This window comes from Pagrus major, chromosome 21 (assembly GCF_040436345.1).
Source record: "Pagrus major chromosome 21, Pma_NU_1.0".
NCBI classification, from domain to species: domain Eukaryota; kingdom Metazoa; phylum Chordata; class Actinopteri; order Spariformes; family Sparidae; genus Pagrus; species Pagrus major.
The window spans coordinates 1,366,110-1,386,241 of record NC_133235.1 but is presented as its reverse complement, the minus strand read 5'-3'; the positions used below and the strand labels follow the sequence as shown (position 1 = coordinate 1,386,241).

Sequence of the window (20,132 nt, the reverse complement as noted above, 5' to 3'; positions counted from 1 at the left end):
TGAGGCTCTATGATCCAATCAGTTTTTCCTCCATCTGTTAACGCTGTAGTCAGCAGTCACTGTAACACCATGCAGCTGAGGAAACAATACTATGTTATTTACATGCACAGTGTATTAACACTGATAGCACAGTATTCCTAACTGCCAGCTTATATAGTAATTAGTATTAGTACTGTACACTGAAACATAGCCTGTTCATTTAAATGGTGGAGTGAAAGAGCGGTTTTAGACGTGCACATCGCCGCAATCATGGCCCACTTATTGGTCACTTACACCAATAATCCATTTCTAATAGATAACTAGAGCTCGACCGTCTTCTAGTGGTAACAATGTAAAACTACATCTTGCATCCACATCTATTACTGAGCAGAATGAGAAGAACCAGCATTAATAAAGAGGCAGGGAAGGGACTCAACATGTAAAATATTCAAAGAGCGTCCATCTTCTCTACTGATCTTCATTTAACTCATTTCAGTCTGCTAAATATCACATCCTGTCTTCTCCACTGCCAGACAATCGGTTTGCATGATGTATCTTTCAGTGTGATTTATCATCGTGGCGCTGTGATTCAGAGCTGACATGGTGTTTTCTCACATAATGTAATCTTACGTTGGAAGCTGTTTCAAAGATAGGCTGCCTGTTGGTTTTAACTGAGCACGAACCTCCATACCTTTTTGATCCAGGAGCCCTGGCCCCTCTGGCATTGCGCCTCCATTTCCCAGGCCACACCGCTTCTTGTGCATCCGCCATATTGCCTTCGCCTAAACGCGCTGGCTGGATCGGTTCGTACCAACAACTGAAAATGTAAGTACAGAAACAGTAATATTTAATGCAAGTCAGGAATAATTAGATTGTTTGTCTGTATATGTGTATTATGACCACTCGGACACTATTTTGCAGCTGTGTAATCAGTGGAAATAAGGTTCGTACAGCACAGAGCAGCTCGGTGCGGCGGCTCTTTCTCTGTTGTTGTTTTTCCCTCTGTCACACAGACAAATTACACTCACGACCCCCTCGCAATATTTCAGATATTAGCTTATTGTATCGTTAGCTGTAATATTTAATTTGACACAAAGGAACTGCCTCTTCGTCTTTGTCTTCTGTCGGCTAAAGACAGGCTACATCATGAGGTTATTTTGCCTCCAATTTTAGCGTTACGGAGAATAGCTAGCTCTGTGGTAGCTAGTTAGCAGTAGCCCAGCCCCACAGATTTAGCATAAAATCTGTATGCGGGGTCTGTCTGTTAATTGCAATTAATTAGTAGGAATCAGTAAGATGGAAAGAGTCGAATGTCAGCGCAGAGCTACTCTTTGTCTTGTGCTAGCGTGTAAAAATATCAAACGTTACACGAAAACAGCCACCAAACGGAGAGAATAGGAAGCCATGTAAGTGGAGTCAGTGATGGGAACACAGCAGGCTTTGTGTATGGACATCATCGGATGGTTGTGGTGCGGAGAATATCGAAATTTTGGTCAAGACGTTGAAGGTCATAGTATCTGTCGTTGGTTTTGTTTTTCTTGACCTACTTAAGTTTATGTGGAAATACGAGTTTGCCTTCAACCAGCCAGTGTGTTTAATATGAACCACCCCCACTTTCCCCTCGTCTGTCACATGTATGGCAGCATGGCCACACAGCTGCAGAGCTGGGAGAAGATTTGAGACTCGGACCTGGCATTTGGGTTTCTTGTCTTCTCTGTTTGTCTGTAGGTAGAAAAGAAGCACAAGTAGCTGGGCAGGCCCAATACACAGTTTGAGGTAAATGCCTGGTTGACTTCAAGATATTTTGTTCATGAATTTAACCAGCGTATCGCTCTAAGGTCTCAGGTGGCATTGACGAGAAGCAGAAAACAATTCTTTGAATTACCAATTGAACTCAAGTAAAATATTAGAATTATTTAAAGACAAATGCCAGTCCTGTTGGCCCAGGCCGTGGCTCTGTTTTTTGGAAAACTCACATCTCCAACTTTCTGCTCTTCTTCTGTCACTTGGGAACTAAGAAAATCCATGTTTTCTCGTGGGGATAAGAAATATCTTAGTGCAGGGATTTCACTTTATGCTGTAAACTGGTCAAGAAAAAGTTTTTAATCATAAACTTGAACTCACAGTTTAATGTATTTCATAAAAGTAAACAGAGTTTTGATATGAAAATGGTATAAATTACATTATGTAAGTGTATAGTGTATAATGTGATCCAGCGCAGCAGTCATGGCTTAAACAGGGATGTCCCAACATTTCTGAGTGCATTTATTAACAAACAAATGTATATTTAGGAGAGCAAGGCAATTGCAATAGAATAAGCTAAGATTTTCTGTAAGTCTTAAATAAAAGTAAATTAAAATGTATGAGAAAGAAGACATACGCAACAAGACATGGATGAGAAGTAGTGTGTATGTATAGGACACAAATGTTACAGCCATGATGATGAACAGATGTGTCAGATTCAGCTGTTCTAAGCTTATTCACTACCTCCATTCACACTGCCCTTTGAGTGCGGGGATCCTGCACCAAGTCTCAGCATCCTCTTCTGTGTGAAAGTCTCAGATGTGGCGAGGGGTGAAATTTCACTGCGCCTCTGGAGGTAGTGTCAGAGGTAATATCAGAGGTAGTATCAGAGGCGCAGTATTGGCGAACCGAACCAGTGTGAATGGATAAGCTGGCGGCGCGGAGCGGGGGCGTGTCGATCTGTTGGTGTTCACAGTCTGACAGCTAAACAGATCCTTCACTCAATAAATAAAGAGAAATGGCCCACAAAGCAACGTTACAGGACCAAACAACAGTAACGTAGTAACTGGTCGTGTCTTTGGCAACTTATATGAGGAAAAAAATACCATAGTTATACGTGGAGAAGCCTCTGTCCTCCTGTCTGTCCTACCGGCTCTTCGTCACATTTCTGCCCGAAAAACGGCATCTGTCCCCAGCAAAAAACTAACTCACCAAGTGTTTGTCTCCTTCCACTATTTCGGTTGTTGTAGTTACTGTCTCATGGTGACGGTCAGCCCTCCCGACCGAGACTTCAGTCAACTTTCGCCCAGAAAACAGCCTCCCTCCCCGTGAGTGAGAGTCAGACAGCGCCCCGTTTACTGATGGCGATTATGTAATTATGTAATTTAGAACGAAAAACATAACTTTGTCACTTTCCAGGATGTTTGGTGGGTCAGGATCTCAATCACAACGCTTTATAACAGCATCCATATGATTATAAACAGTCAGCAGGTACATGTTTAGATTAACAGTAGGACAACGGGGGAAACACGTTGAAAAAAACACACAGACGACATCATCATGACGTCTACTGTCACGCCTCTTTTGGATCCGCAGCGCCAGCTTTCTGTGTCAAATACACAGTGGTGCGTCTTTTACGCTGGAGCTGCTTTGCTTCTGTGTGAACAAACAATGGTGCCACTGCGGCGATAATGCGACGTCTCTGTGTGAGAAGGGCTACTGTCACTATGTGTTGTATCATCTCTGAAATAATTAATCCGCGAGGCCGCTTGTTGTAGATTTAAGCCCCATTCACATTGCCTTTTCAAGTCAGGAATCTTGCGCTGATATTCCGCCTCGCCGTCTGTATGAAAGGAACAGAGGTGGAGGGTTAGGAGCTAGGCTACTGGCTAAGGGAGACAGTTTCTTTCCGCCTCTTATCCACCACCGGAGGTAGTAACATAGCCGTAACAGAGGCAAGACTACATCTGTGTGAATGGAAAAGCCAGCAGCGCGGGACAGGAGTGTGTCGGTCTGATGGTGTTCAGTCTGACAACTAAACAGATCCTTCACTCATCAAATAAAAGAGAAATGTCCCACAGTTTAACCCACAGAGCAACATAATAAGAAAAAACAACAGTAATGTGGTCGCAGATAGGGGTGTCACAATCAGCTCCTTCTCGTGCTCAGATTTATTCTCCTCATGCTCACATTTTGTGCTCGCACTGAGATGTTTGCTGCTTTCTTTCAAAATGTGTGCTTGAACTCAAAAATCACATGCTTGTGCTCACACAATATGTGTCTCATATGTCCTAGGGATGCACCGATTGTGAAATTCTGGGCCGATGCCGATGCCGATGTTTAAAATAACAACATGGCCGATGGCCGATGCCGATGTTTTTTCTTTTTGTTATTTATTTCGTTTTTGGTGCCACAGAAACATTACTGAACTATTTTAAATGTCTTTCAGCTCTTCATCATACTATTAATTAGCACAAATTAAATGAGACAAATTTATGAAACAAAAACAACCTTTAATATCAATTTTTAGTTGACATTAACCTTACGGTAATTAACATGACAAGTTCTTTTCTGAAAAATAGCCCTCTTGTGGGCATAGTTATGTTCCCCCCCCAAAAAAAGGAAAATAGAAAGGTTCCTCCCGAGCACAGCGTTCATGCGACATTTAAATCAACTTAAACATCGGCCACTGCCATCGGTGAATGTAATCTTTTTTTGCCGATGGCCGATGGCAGTTAACTAGCCGAACATCGGCCGATGCCGATGGTCGGCCGATGCATCGGTGCATCCCTAATATGTCCTGTGCTCGCTCAGATCTAAAGTCTGCGCGCTCAGATCTAAAGTCTGCGCGCTCAAATCTAATGTGCACGCACTCAGAACAAGCACCTCTTCTCCGGTTGAGGAGTCTGCTCAGACTCAAGGCTGTCCCTCCCTGCACTTAAAATATTGTGTTTCACCAGCCAATAGGGACACAGCTAGAGTGTGGACCAATCAAATGACAGATGCTGCCTTGGGTGCGTTCCTTCGCACTCTTGAGTGCTCCGTAGGGGCGGGTATATGGTCTGTTTGTAAAACTGCTTCTCTCAAAATACACCAATTTACTATATTAGTCAGCTATTTGAATCGTCACCTATTTAAGACACCAGCATATTTATGTATAATTCATCTTAAGTAATCCTAAAAAGAGTTAGGCCTATCGTAGTTTAGATTTTTTTCAATTTAATATTAATGGATATATGTTATATAGTATAAATACTCACAACAGCGCAGCGCATTATCACCGCAGCGGAGGTTAGCCAATTCTCCGCCGTTGGTTGTTCGCACAGAGCCGAGCAGCTCCGGCGTAAAAGACAAACCAGAGTAATTCACACAGAAAGCCGGCGCCGGCGTGACGGTACACGTCATGAAGATGATGTGTGTGTTTTTTTCAACGGTTCCCCGGTGTCCTCCTGTTAATCTAAACATGTACCCGCTGGCTGTTTATAATCATATGGATGCTGTTATAATGTGTTGTGATTGAGATCCTGACCCACCAAACATCCTACGTTTTTCTCTGAATTACATAATTACATAATCACCATCAGTAAACAGGAGACTGTCTGACTCTTTCACTCGCGGGGAGGGAGGCTGTTTTCTGGGGGGGAAGTTCACTGAAGTCTCGGTCGGGAGGGCTGACCGTCGTGGTGATTTTTTACACCGTGACATTTCTCTATATTTTGCTGAGTGATGGACCTGTTCAGTTATCAGACAGTGAACACCATCAGATCGACACATCCTCACTCCGCGCCGCCGGCTTATCCGTTCACACTGGTTCGGTTTGCCAATACTGCGCCTCTGATACTACCTCCGTATTCGGCGCAGCGAAATTTCACCCCTCGCCACATCTGAAATTTTCACACAGGCGGATGCGGAGAATTGGCGCAGGATCCCCGCATGCAAACAGGAGTGTGAAAAGGGTTAGTGGGGCGGCCGGGATGCGACTTTAGATCTGAGCGCGTAGACTTTAGATCTGAGCGAGCACAGGACATATTTGAATGTAAGCAAAATTTTTGTGTGCAAGAAGAAGATGTGTGAGCACAAGCATGTGATTTTTGAGTTCAAGCACACATTTTGAAAGAAAGCAGCAAACATCTCAGTGTGAGCACAAAATGTGAGCGTGAGGAGAATAAATCTGAGCACGAGAAGGAGCTGTGTCACTGAAAAGGAATGAAATCATGCTCTCAAACTGAAAATCTATGCTCTTGAATAAAGATAGGATAATTCTTCTATACAGTTCGACCGCATTTTCGGTCCACACAAACGATTCTGGTTTCCTTGCACTAGCCATTTTCGTCTTCTCCTTGTTGTGTTCAGTTTCTCCGTCTACTGTCTGTTTGTTTACAGCGTGCAAGCTTTTTGCGCATGCTCGCTCCGTCTCTTCTTCTCCGTTTTTGGTGAATTAAATAAGCGCCACCTATAGGCCTGGAATATGAACTACAGCGTTTTCAGTCGTTTTCAGTGGATCGGTCTGGACGCAAATATTCTTGAAACGATGCCGAGGAAGACGGAGGAAAAAAAGATTGTTTTCGTCCGTGTGGACGCGGCCTCAGTCATACGATTAGTGGGCCTACGTGATCACATGACGTGATCACATGACCTCTCGCTAGCATCCTCCTTGCAACAGTTTAGCAATCACATTTTAAAGGATATCGACTGATTATCATTATCGACAAAATCCCCAAAAATATCGAGATATTATTTTTTGCCCATATCGCCCACCCCCAAGCCACACCCCAGTATCATGCCCAGCAGGCGTGCCAAGAGGGGAAAAAACACACACAGCATGTTGTAGCGTGGGGAGTGAATTCACATCGGATCTGGCGTTGTGAAAATGCAGGTTTTCGAATACATTTTTGATGAGGGAAGTCCGTTTTGTCTGCGGCGGTGCATGCAAAAAAAGATGAGACAGAGTCAACTTTTGGTGTAACGCAGCCCGACATCACATTGAAGTAGCCAATCACAAAAGTTGGCGATCAGACTACGCCTAAAGCCACAGTGGAGTGTAAAGTCATGTGTCGTGTGTATTCACTCAGTTTGGCTTTGTGCACCAGTTTAAAACACATCTGTGGATGCCGACGATCACTGTAGGACCGGCATGTTTAACCTACTGTGGCATGACCGGAGATCATCAGCAGAGTAAAACGGGTCAGTAGCAGGACGTGTTATTTAGCATGAATAAATACTACAAGGGGAACACAACAGACATTACTCAGTCAGTCTTGTGTACCAGTTTAAAACACACAGTGACAGTAATTACTTTACTGTTATTTTTAATCCGTCGATGAGGACAAACGATCACTAGTAGGTCCAGCATGCTAGTAGCACAACAACATAGCAGCTTCATCTTTCGGCAAACTGATCAGCGGGGGTCCCCAACACATCACACACACAGACCATGGAGTAACACCCACACTGCCGCACCATCCTGCAGCGTTTCACAGCACCACCGTCTGCTTGCTATGCGCAGGTAGCGCTTCACCTCTCGATGTTTGTGACGTCGTTTGCGACCTATGCGACGTTTCACCTCTCATCCAAGAGGTTTCTTCAGTTCTAACTAACTGAAGGGGAGTTTGCAGGCTTTTAAACTCTGTGTGGGAGTGTCCTTACATAGTATGGGAGTGTCAGTACAGAGTTGTTAAGGACACTTGTGAGCTCAGAGTTTCAGAGTCGTTAGAGCCACTTGTGGGTTTCTAGGGCTAGGTGAGCCCAGGTGTGAATGTTGTTAAGCTGTCTGGGGAGAGAACTCAGTACAGCATTGTAGGTGGGTGATAAGTAATGTCTTAGGTCTCCTCCTCTGTTCAAAGATGGCCGTTCCACTTTGACATAGATGGATTATTTTACTCCTCTTTCAAACCATCTGTCTTCTCTGGTCAAGATGTTTACATTGTTGTCCTCAAAGGAACGATTTGTCTCCTTCAGATGTAAGTGGACAGCAGAGTCTTGACCTGAGGAGTTGGCCCTCCTGTGTTGTGCCTAGGGATGTAACGGTATGAAAATTTCACACCATGGTAATAGTGACCAAAATTATCACGGTTATCGGTATACCGCGGTATTTTTAAAATGTCTTCAAAATGTTGAAAAAACACTGATACACTGATAAATTGAAATAATTTCACCAAGATTTATATTTAAATAGATTTGTTATATATTAAAAGGGTTAGGGTATAAGCAGCCTGTTTTTGAAATGCGTCCTTTAATGTCTGCGTTACAGAGGTAGAATGAGATGTACTGGCAGTAGCACTCGATTGGCCAGCAGACCCTCTCTGTGAAAAAAATGAATAGAAAATGTCATTATTAATTATTACTGTCATTGTTACTTAATACTAAGGGTGCAACCAACAGATCACAAAACTCACAATCTAGAACATATCACTTTTGTGAGAAACAGGTTGGATAATTTTTTAGATCAAAACAAAAAGGATTATTGTTAAATTAATTATGAATACTCTATTTTGGCTCTTATCTCTATCTAGACACTTGTTATATTCACCATTTTATATTATTCTTTATATATAGTCTATTCTACAAATAATCCACAAGTAATATATATTTCTGATATTACTTATATATATTGGCTGTCTGTCTCTGTCTGCTTGCTCTTCTGTTGTCAATGGACTCGGTCAATCTGATTGATCAAATGGCTGCTGAGCCACAGGTAGACGCTGCTCCGGTGAACGGAGCTGAGATGAAAGTCAGTCATCTCAGTCAGTTTGCATTCATTAACTCAGTCCACCCAGTACGTGTTTGTCTCAAATCCTCCTCACTGCAGCTCTGCATCAATATTTGGGGAATTATTAGGTCGACTTTAAAAAGTAAAATCTACAATTAATAAGCAGTTCAGATAACGTGCAAAAACACGGATCAACTTCGTTCAGTTATACCACTATCTGGTCAGTTTGCATTAGTGACAGCAAATTAGACAGAGAAAACTCGACATACACACATCATTCACCTGAGCTTAAGGTTAATTTACCTTGCATTCACTTAACAGTTGAGGGCGATGGTTGCGCAAATAAGTAAGTAAATTGGATGTGTTGCCGCCCCTCGCAACAACTTTCTTCTTGCAGCTCCTGCAGATAGGGCTGCCATCTTCGACCAGTTGTCCCTGAGCATTCTTATAATAACCAAAATACGCCCAGACTTCAGATTTGGTTCTCTTTGAAGGCGGAAAAATGCCTTGAGGGCCGCTACTATCCGTCCTCCCTCCGCCATGTCTTCTTCACTACATAACAAGCGCACGTTGCACGCTGCGCCTGCGTAGGGAGACTTGGATAAAGTATCTCGCGAGTTTTCCACACCGTGGTTATCGACCGCGTCGGTTACCATGGTAATTAAAACTTAAACGGTAACCTTCACTGTCGGGAATTTTACCGTGGTTTACCGTGACACCGGTAACCGTTACATCCCTAGTTGTGCCATTCGTTTATGGAGAGGTTGTTTTGTCTCCCCAATGTACAAATCTGTGCAGTCCTGGCTGCATTGAACAGCATCAACTACATTACTCTGTTTATGCCTGGGTGTTTTGTCATTAGGACGGACAAGTGTCTGCCTCAGTGTGTTGGTAGGTTTAAAGTGAACCGGGATATGATGTTTATTAAAGATCCTCCTGAGTTTCTCAGATGTTCCTGTGACATAAGAAATGTCATCATTTTCTCGTCTCCTCCTCTCTGTCAGGTGAGAGGAGTGGTGTTTCTTCACCATCTTAATCGCTTCTTGAGTGGGAATGCATGTAAAAAGTGATGACATCATAAGAAACCATTGTTTCATCTTGGTCCAGTCTTAAGGTTTTTCATGTGGTGTTGAGTGTTACTGACCAAAGGAGCTAGGATACTGGCTAAGTGCTTGGATATGTTCTAGGTAACTGAGTTAATGCTGCTGGGGATGTGATGCGTCTTCTTTGTGTATCTTGTGGAGCCCACAGATACATGGGATGTCTTCCCTGGGGTACAGTCTGTAATATAATAGCCTGTCAATGGCTTTGTCTTTTTGCAGATTGCAGATATTCTATAACCATCTTTTTGTAGCTACTGTTAGGATCTCGCCTCAGAGTCTCATAGGTGTCACTAAACAGATCAGTAGCCCCTTTTAGTTAGAAAATGCACCACATTTGCAGCCAGGTAAAGGCTGCAATCTGCCGCCTTGTCTATGTGAAACAGAGGTGTAATATTCCTCCTTTGCAAAAAAGCCGCCACTGGGGTAGGTGTAAACATGTGACGTGACGTGAAGCACGAAGTTGGGCATGAACAGTGACGAGTGATCTGGTTATTGACGATTCTCTCGGCTGTGATGGTTAGCATGTCCCGGATCTCAGCGGCTTTCCAGTTGCTCATCTTGACGTCCGCAGATGAAGTGATGAACTGACTGCTGTGATCAGCTGTTTCCTGCTTTTAAAACTCCCGACTGTGGGTCACACAACAGTGCACGTCATCGACACCTCCGCCCATGTCACGCAATTGCCGGCACATCGACGCCTTGGATTTACATAGCAATGGAGGCGGCAAAAAGTGTACCCTCCGAGGCGTCATATTGGCGGACCAAAACAGACCCCCAATATGCTGCAGTCTGTCTAAATTCGCAGACCTAGCCGCAAAAAGGACAGCCAAATTGGCGGGTCGCTGTCCAGTATAAAAACGGCTAGTGATGCTGCATTCCAGTTACATGGGAGACCACTCGCCCAAGTTGCTCTTACGCGAGAACGTGACGTCATTTCCTGGCTTGTAGCACAAATAGCGTTCCCGTTTGTCTCGCTACACGACGAGTCGGAAGAACATGGACGCCATCAGGGTAGTAGCAGGCTAGTCATTGTTATTGTTATTGTTAGCTACATAAGCCTCTTTAGCAAACCAGCTCAAAAACAAAACTTTACATTGTATTGCATGCACAGCAAGACCGTGCAATGCATAAATTTGTGACCGGATTAAAGCAGCAATGTAATCAAATGTGTAAGAGCATTTAAAATCGACATTAAAACGACCAACTTGGTACAAATACAAAGAAAATACATCAATTACGGGCACAGCCATCTTTGTTTGACGAGTCGTTTGTCTATCCTCGCTCAACTCGTTGTACTCTCAGGAGCACCGAGTCGGACAGTGGATATTCCGACCAAAAGGGGGCGTGCCTCATGAAATGTCGCGAGACAGCTGTGAGATTTCCCACTTCGCAACTCGGGCGAGTGGTCTCCCATGTAACTGGAATGCAGCATGACTTTGGTGTGGTAGTCCACTGTGTTTAACACTACAGACTCTGAAACTCAGACGTGTCCTTAACGACTCTGTAAGGACACTCTCATACAGAGTTCAAAAGCCTGCAAACTCCCCTCCAGTTAGTTAGAACTGAAGAAGCCTCTTGGATGAGAGGTGAAACGTCTTCAACAAACTGAAACAAGTCCAGTTGCCTACGATACAGCACCTAGAATATACTTAACTGAGAAAATAGTGTGTGTGTGTATATATATATATATATATATATATATATATATATATATATATATATATATATATATATATATATAATCTGAGTCATTTAATATTTAGTATCTGCCGATACCGAGTCCCGATCCGATACTTAGCCCTAACTAATATTTTCTTAGATAATACAGCTGCATTAAGAAAAAAATCACCTGCATCCAAGCTGTTCCTTAATAGCTTTTTTTATTTTGTTGAAACAAAGTAAATACTTTCATATGGCTCTTTCTTATTCTGCATATCCTATTGCAACATTGGTTTTCATTAGTTTTTTTAGTTTTTTAACAAAAACAACCAAGTAAACAAAGTCAGTAACTACACCCTGATCCTCGACCACGGAGGTGGGCTGGTTATCCAAAGCGATGAATTCAGTTACCTTCTCTGTAATATTTTTGGCCATGACGCTGACTCGAGGATATTTCTCTTTCCTTTTTGAAAGTATCCACGAGTGTTTGCTGCGGTGCCTTTGCCTGTATTGCTTGAGTGAACTCATGTTTTTGTTTTTTATGTGCCATATCAAATTTGTAGTACTAAATGCAGCTCTTTTGCTACCCCCCCGCAAAACGCTCGTATTGCAGATGTTACATGTCGCCGTTGGACTGCTTTCGCTTTCTAATTTGAAATATTTCCACACAGCAGACATTTTATCCACAGGTTCTCCAGACCTGAGGCGCGCATCTGCATTCTGCCACAAATTGTGCTCCGTTGACGACAGCTGACATAAAAATAATCGGGCTTGGGTCCACGTTCAAAATTGCCGATAGTAACTAGTTTGTTATGTTTTCAAAAGTTGAAGCTCTAAAATGTGTCAATGTTTACTTAAAGACAAGTTTGTTAAGCTTTTAAAAAGTATAAGCATAAAATGTGTACAGGTTTACATACACAAGTTGGTTATGGTCCCAAAGCACTAAAGTTTGTATTTTTATTTGAGGATTTCTTTTAACATTAATTTGTTTTCATAGTTGTGTAAATTTAATATACAGACTGAAAAACTTGTTCTGCTGCAGAACTGTGCTGTTTTCTAACAGTTTGGACATGCCAGTTTATGTGATGCACATGTGGACATTGACAAATTACAGTGTGTTTGTAAAAGAGGCAATATGCTAAGACTTTATGCACTTTTTATCCAGTGTTTCATCTCAGTTTGAGTCCAATTCTGTGAAACTGACACCAAATTGCAGTGAATAAAGAGAGAAATCCTGCACCTACCTTTTTATGGGCATTTTATATTCTTGAGTTAGACAGATATCGCAATGAATCGTTTGATGAATGTCTTGCAATATATCGATTATCGCAGAATTGCTGTATCGTGGGCCGTGTATCGTATCGTGAGGTACCCTGTGATTCTCACCCCTAGTAAACATGTCAGATTTTACAAATACAGTGAACAGTAACCAATACCGACTATTTCTTTGTCCTCATGGAGAAAGTCCCCAGACTCCCTTAAAAATGTCTCAGTTTAGTGAGTTGTTGAGTTAGGAGAAACGTTATAAACTTTGTGAAACGCTGTCTCTGACAAATTCTTCATTATTTGGGCCTTCTTGTAAATTCAGCAAATGTTCTACATGAACTTCTTTCTGTGTTTGTGTTAAACACCTTATGTCTGTTTGTTCCATTGACGTATGTGCAGGGTTTCCTCTACATGTAATTGATTGTGGCACACCGCCACGGCAAAATAAAAGCTGCCACACCTTCAGAATAATGTTTTGTTATGTTAACCTTGTTTTTATGTTGTTTTATGTTTATGTTGATGTAAATAATTGTATGAAATGTGAATTTTGGCACAAAACATGGTGTTTTTCATGAAATGTGACGCTACGCTGCAAATACCCCTTTTGAAAAACCAACACCGGAGTCACCACCTGCTTGTCTGGCTGCGGCGAAGACAGTAGAGATGACAGTCCGACGTGGAGGGAGAGAAAAGGGTGAAAGAAAGGTAGCCTTCCTAAGCTAGGTTATATTTGATACAGTTTTGTTCAAACCCGTGAAAACGACCCTAATATTATAGATGGATTAGGCTACAGAAAAAATCCTGAGTCGGGATCAGTGTTGCCACAGTTGCCTTGAAAAAGTAATCTGATTACTGATTACTCCTTTAAAAAGTAACTTAGTTACTTTACTGAGTACTTGTTTTTAAAAGTAACTAAGTTAGATTACAAGTTACTTTCGAGTCAACCGCGTTTAAGGGCAGCATTTCCTCTACAACATACCGCCCGACCAACTTCTTCAACTCTCCCTCACTTACTTGTTTAGCACTGAAGTCCAGCTTTTGTTGTTTGGGAGGTGGGGGACCTCCTGCAGAAGTCGAGGCCGTGGCTTTGCTCGCAGCTCTCTGCTTAACACCACCTGCTGGGACTTGCTCTGTAAAGTTAACTGTGCTGTGCTGTGACTCCAAATGTTTCTTCAAATTTGACGTCGTGTTTTTGAAGCTTGATAGTACTTTGTCGCCAGCACAGAGTGTACAACTAACCTTAATATTCTCATCTTTAGCTGACACGAACTCAAAATAGTGACTGTATTTCCAGCTCGAAAACGTGCATCTCTCACCTCTCTCCATAGTTGATGTGTTTTCGTTGCTGCGTGGTGTTATGCGTGAGTTGTCCTCATGCTGAAAACGTGACTTGTCGCATACGTGACATCACTCCCCGAGACGCAAGAAGAAAGCAAAAATATATATTTTTACTAAGGAAAATGACAAAAATAATAGTAACGCACGGTGACTTAAATAAGTAACTTTAATCTGATTACTGGTTTGGAAATATTAACGCATTAGATTACTCGTTACTGAAAAAAGTGGTCAGATTAGAGTAACGCGTTACTAAGTAACGCGTTACCGGCATCACTGGTCGGGATAAATGTGTTATTGATTGGTTAATACAGGATACGCATTATTTCTATCATTATTTCAGAGAGATTTTTATTTTATTTTTGTACCATTGACACTTGTTAAAGGGAGATTACTTTAGGCCTAATAAAGCATTTCGAGTCTTTGGTTATACAGTAGAGAGAGATATTATTGTTGTAGATTAATTTTTAACTGTAAAACTTAATTTTCTATTGATAGAGGAAACCCGTTACGTTTCAGATACACGTTTTGAACAGCACGACATAACGTTAGCTTAGGTAATGCCCAGGTAATTTTCTGCCATGACTCTTTTCTGGTTACATTTTCAGATGAGTATATTAAACTATTTTCAAAAGAAGAGAAATGTTCCAGAGGAAGAGCGTCAGGTAACGTTACATAAAGGAGAGGCTCAATGTTCTTGATTTATTATCGTTATGTTATTCCCTCAAGTCAATAGAAATGATAATGATGTGTACCATGATAAGTGTAATATTTAAATATTCCTAACATTTCAGTATAGACTAGTTTAGTTATTTAACTTTGAAATATATCTTTAATTTGTTGTTGTTGTGTTTGTTGTTTTGGCCTAGTGATACTGCAAGATCCTATTTTCAATTATTATTTTCAATTTATGTACCGGAAACCCTATAGTAAATAATGTTTTTAGAAAAACATTCAGTTTGAAATAGTCATAATTTCACATTTCAAAATTCATGTTGTCGTCATCGTCGTCACCCCCCCTCTTCCACCCGGGCAGACCTCCCCCACGGTTTAAAAAAATCCTGGAGGAAACCCTGATGTGTTTATTTGCATATAGTGCAGGGAAGTGACATCTGATCACAAGTAGTCACACAAGACTCATTTTAAGACGCATGTTACTGTCCACTTGTGTTCAGATCACTCAGGACAGTTGTTAATACCAGGTCTGAACAGCCACATTGATTTATTTAAACAAGATGACTATACAGAAGGGTGTTCACATGAAACTCACATCTTTTAAATAATGATTTAATTAATTGATTCAGGGGCAGAAGGTTGAGCAGGTTGATCACAGGGTTGGTGATACTATCCCTCCTGTCATATGAGCAAGGCACTTAACCCCAGTTTCTGCTGATGCCAAGCCAGTGTCTTGCATGGGAGCCCTGATTGTGTGTTAATGAGTCAAATTTGTAGAGAAGCACTAAAAGTGAAGCCCATTTATTTGCCACCAAAACTTCCCACCAGTAATGATCACTAGATCATCATTACATCCCAGAAAGAAAATCTAATTAAGTTTTTGTGTGTTTCAGTGTTGCAGTGATGACTCAGACAGTTCAGACCAATGGGGTTCAACCCCTCAGTAAGACCTGGGAGCTGAGTCTGTATGAGCTACAGAGAACACCACAGGTAACGATTCATACCGTCAGTCATCAGTTCATCACAGAAGTTTCTTATCGAAATCATTCTGCCTGTGTTTGTTTATTAAACAAATCAATCACACAATTTGTGGACAATTGTTTGTGGCAGACGTAGATCTAACGCTCATGATCAGCTCATGATCAGCTCATATCAGTACACAATTCTGAGCTACAGTTTGCTCCCCCATGCTCCTGCAATTAGAACTCTGTGATGTGCAATATCCAAAATGATGAATGATGAAATGACACAGCAGTTAAAGTGGTTCTGAGATTTTTAGGAACTAAAATCATCAATCAAACCCATGAGCTGTAGCCGTATCACTTATGTACAAGTCCACAGATAGATATATCTATGCGTTTACTCACCTTCATCTTGATCTGTTTCATATGGGCACAGGAGGCTATCACAGATGGACTGGAGATAGCAGTGTCGCCCAGGTCCTTGCATAGCGAACTTATGTGTCCTATCTGTCTGGACATGTTGAAGAACACAATGACAACCAAAGAATGTCTGCATCGCTTCTGCGCTGACTGTATCATCACAGCTTTGAGATCTGGGTGAGTTTTACCATTCAGTGGAAACCAAAAGAGCCCAGTCCGCCCCTGTAGTACTCTAACCCAAAGATTCCACTGGATGCATGTCCGCTGCATTACGGCTCCGGTAAGGTTTTGCGCCGTCATTCGTCGTCCGGCAACCCCCACCAGCTGCGTTTTGAATCCGCCACGGCGCAGCACCACCGAACAGTTGGAGTTACGAAACCGAGGAATTTCCGCAATAATTACATAATCACGCACGACCGCAGTTATACGTATGTGTTATAAACACAACAACACGAAGTGTTCCCGACTGAAGGATTAGAAGAAGAGCTTGTATTTGTCTCTTTTTTGAGGTTTTTGTGCTGTCGTTAACACGGAGTGTTTTATTTTGAAAATTAACTGGATGTCATGTTGTTGTTTCGTGTCTGACTTCCTGTCTGCTCTGTGTTGAATTTGGCTGAATTGCTGCGTCGTGCTCCGGCATCCGCCAGAAATAGAAGTCCTGCGTATCTGCCCCGGAGGGCTGCGGGCTGCCAGAGCTGGGACGCAGCAGACACGCAATGCAGCGGACCTGGTGGAAGTTAACACACAGACTAGAGTGAAACCAATCAGCTCCGCTGCCATAGTGGAGCCGTAACACAGCGGACACGTATCTGGTGGAATCAAGGGGTAATGATCTCAGCTCCGCTAATCCAGTGTAGTGAATGTCAAAGAGAATGAGTAGTGGTGACCTCTGAGGGGAAGGCAGAGTTTCAGGTGTGGTCGCACCAATCAGAAATTCTTGTCAGCATCTTATTGGATCACTAGTGGAGGAAGCTAATGTCTGTCAAAGACCTTAACGAAGGGGATTTACAGGAGCTTACAGTTCAAAATGACCTGTTTGATACATCGTTATCGCTTAAAGGATATGTTCAAATTTTTTCACGTATGTCTTCAAACAGCGCTCTCATGCCCAGTACACATTGAAAGCACTGTAGAACCCTTGAATTGTTCTTCTCGTCTATTTCGTCCACAAAAGTGTACCCGATCACTTTTTTTTAAATTGCTTTAGAAAGGAATCTATTCTTCCTGTATTGACAGCAGGAAGAATTAGAGCAACCACTAACTGTTTCATATAAACATGGGCATAAGGAATTTGAAAAAAAAGTAAACATATTCTTTTAATATTATATTCAGGCCTACACATGTTCCTGTTGAGGTCAGAGAATCAGGTCTGCTCAGCTCTGTACACACTGGCTCTGGACAAGCTTCAGTCATCAACCCTTTAACCATGGACATGTTAATACATTAAAAACAAACAGAAGCTAATACGAGCACTTACTCATTAGTGTGCAGCTCTCTTATTCCTGTAAGTACTGACTCTTTTTCTAATGTGCCTTTGACTCAAACAGTTTAAACTCAAGTAAGTAAGAAAAGTTGTGGGTCTGTGATGTCTTGCAAACTACTCTCACGTAATAGTATTTCAGAGGTTGACTTTCAGTGTATTGTTTGATTTAAACAAACCTATACAGAAAAAATGATGCATTTAAAATGTGTTACATTAATAATAGGATTCCACATTGTTGCTCTGGTGTGATAATTTCAACTGATGATGGATGAAAATGTCTTTGCAGTAATAAAGAATGTCCTACCTGTCGTAAGAAGCTGGTGTCCAAGAGGTCGCTGCGTCCTGACCCTAATTTTGATGCTCTGATCAGTGAGTAACCACGAGGGTTCAAAGAGGCTTAACCACTAAACAGAAAATCTGGAACAACTGAGAATTTTCCCAATTTTGTGAGTCAGAATGCTGTGAAAGGTCCTTGAATTCTATTTCTGTGTATTTATCCTTTTTCAGGCAAGATTTATCCCAGTCGTGACGAGTATGAAGCCCACCAGGAGAGAGTGTTGGCCCGCATCAGCAAACACAACAACCAACAAGCCCTGTCCCACAGCATAGAGGAGGGCCTTAAGATCCAGGCTATGACCAGGTAAACACAGCAGTCTCACACACAAATCATGCAAATTCACTTTAATCCCAGTCTACTGTAAGAAGCTGAATTTGTTTCTGTCAGACTGCAGCGTGGTAAGAGACACACAGTGGAGAACGGTAGCGGAGCGGAGGACAATGGAGACTCTTCACACTGTAGCAACGCTTCTGTCCACAGCAACCAGGTATGTTCTGATGTTTAACACATCATACGTGTATAGTGGAGACCCCCAGTGAACATACTTCTTTTCTGCATTTGTTTCAAATGTAATACTATTTCTTTCATTACAGATGATGATATCAGTTTAACAGTTTGAGTTAAACAGTTAGACAGCATGCACTGAGCTGCATGGATTTCACAGGTTATCCCAGCATGATCTGATAGTGTTCACAAAACCTCTTGTGATGTCACAGAGTGCTGGGCTTTCTCAGTCTTCAAGTGGTCTCCATGAGTGTTGAATGGAGTTGAGGTCAGGTGACTGTGGAAGACAGTCAGGACTCCTTGGTCTTCTGTGGTCTTCAGTAGTTGTGTCAAAGCTTTGAGGTGTTTGGGCTCATTATCCTGCTGCAGTATGAATCCTTCTCCACAGAGATCAAACCAGAGGGTGGAGCCTCTGAAGAATGGAGTGGTGCTTCTCCTCCGTCAGGGTGGAGTCAGTTCTGTGCAGGAGTCTGAAAACATCTTCCAGCACCATGTTTCAGTGTGGCTTTGAAACACTGTGGTATCATTCTCTCTCCTGTTGGTCTCCTTACATACACCCCTCTGTTACTGACACTAATCTATCACTGGGATTCATCAGTAAACAGACTTTTTTTTATCATCCACTGTGAAATTCTGGTATTTCTTAGCCCACCTCAAGTGTTTGTCCTTGTTTCCTCCTGTGAAGTGGTTTAGAAACTGCTGCTCGTCCTCTGAGACACTACAAGACAGCTTCTTCTGACAGGACGACTGCTGATTGGACTCTTGTGTTGTTTATTTAGTCAATTCTGTATCTGTGATGAAGTTTCTTTTCTATCTCTCAGTGAACTAAGCTTGATATATTGATCTTCGCATGGTGTGCACTTTGGATACAACTGATCCAGTTTCTGTAAAGTGTTTTAGAGTTCCTGCACTGCCCCCTTACTATTCTTTAGTCTCGCTATGATTTAATGCTGAGACAGACCCTCTTTGGTTAGAATAACAACTTCTCAAAATTTGTGATTATTCACAGGTTTATGTGACATTATGAGAGATTTTCAGTATGGTCTCAGACTTTTGGACGCCACCTGTATGTGCTTTCCCTTCCAGTTACTAACTTTGAATTTAAAGTACACAAGTATGTATTTTAATGCTCAAATACATGCAACAAGCAAAGGTGCCAAACCTTCCAAACACTGCTGGGAATCGGCTGCAATATTGTGATCAGTGAAAATTTTTAGTTTCACTGGGTGTAATGGTTTAATTGTGGAGCCCAATTAGTGTAGCACTAGACTAGTGTAAAGGTGAGTAATTGTGGAAATGGACACTGCTTGTGCATGAGAGTGATGCATTGTAGTAATAATAATAGTAGTAATAGTAATGATAGCTTGGATTTATAAAGCGCCTTACACAAGACCCAAGGACACTTTACACAGTATATATAATCACTGGAACAGTTAAAAAACAGGATGTGAGAAGAGAATAGTTGAATTATGGATCTTCAAAAGCTTCCGGCTGTGTTCTGTCATCATACTTATTCTGTGTGCTTGAACCTTTTCCTATAGGAGGCAGGTCCGAGCATTAAGCGCACCAAGACGAGTGATGACAGCGGTTTGGACATGGATAACGCTGCTGAGAATGGAGGCGGGGACTCTGTGATCGATGGGGGTGCCAGTGAAATAGAACTTGTGTTCAGGCCACATCCCACCCTGATGGAGAAAGATGACGGTAACAACAGGTAGTGTCACACACACTGCTCACATTAAGCTTGGTTGGTTGTGGGGAAACCGAGGACATTTTGAAAATCAAATAACTGAGAAATCTGTCTTCTCTTTTGTATCTGTAGGTATCATTTAGATTTATTTCCCTAATGCCAATGAACAAACAACATTTTTTATCTGGGCCTTAATACATTTTTCTAATGGTAAATATTAAGAATGTTTTTATATTTTTTTGCAGTGGCTAAGCTAGTGAATACAGA

The 20,132-nt window shown here is 41.9% G+C and overlaps 1 protein-coding gene across 1 annotated transcript in view; it reads left to right on the top strand.

The window, feature by feature from the left end:
* The first annotated feature begins 730 nt into the window (after positions 1–730).
* The window catches only part of rnf2 (ring finger protein 2), a 25,433-nt gene continuing 6,031 nt past the window's right edge, over positions 731–20,132 (top strand). The window contains exons 1-7 of the mRNA XM_073490864.1: positions 731–804; positions 15,363–15,459; positions 15,868–16,028; positions 17,621–17,703; positions 17,842–17,974; positions 18,059–18,158; positions 19,717–19,889. Coding sequence (XP_073346965.1) covers positions 15,373–15,459; positions 15,868–16,028; positions 17,621–17,703; positions 17,842–17,974; positions 18,059–18,158; positions 19,717–19,889 — 737 coding nt within the window. The 5' untranslated portion in view covers positions 731–804; positions 15,363–15,372. The remainder of the gene's footprint in view (positions 805–15,362; positions 15,460–15,867; positions 16,029–17,620; positions 17,704–17,841; positions 17,975–18,058; positions 18,159–19,716; positions 19,890–20,132) is intronic.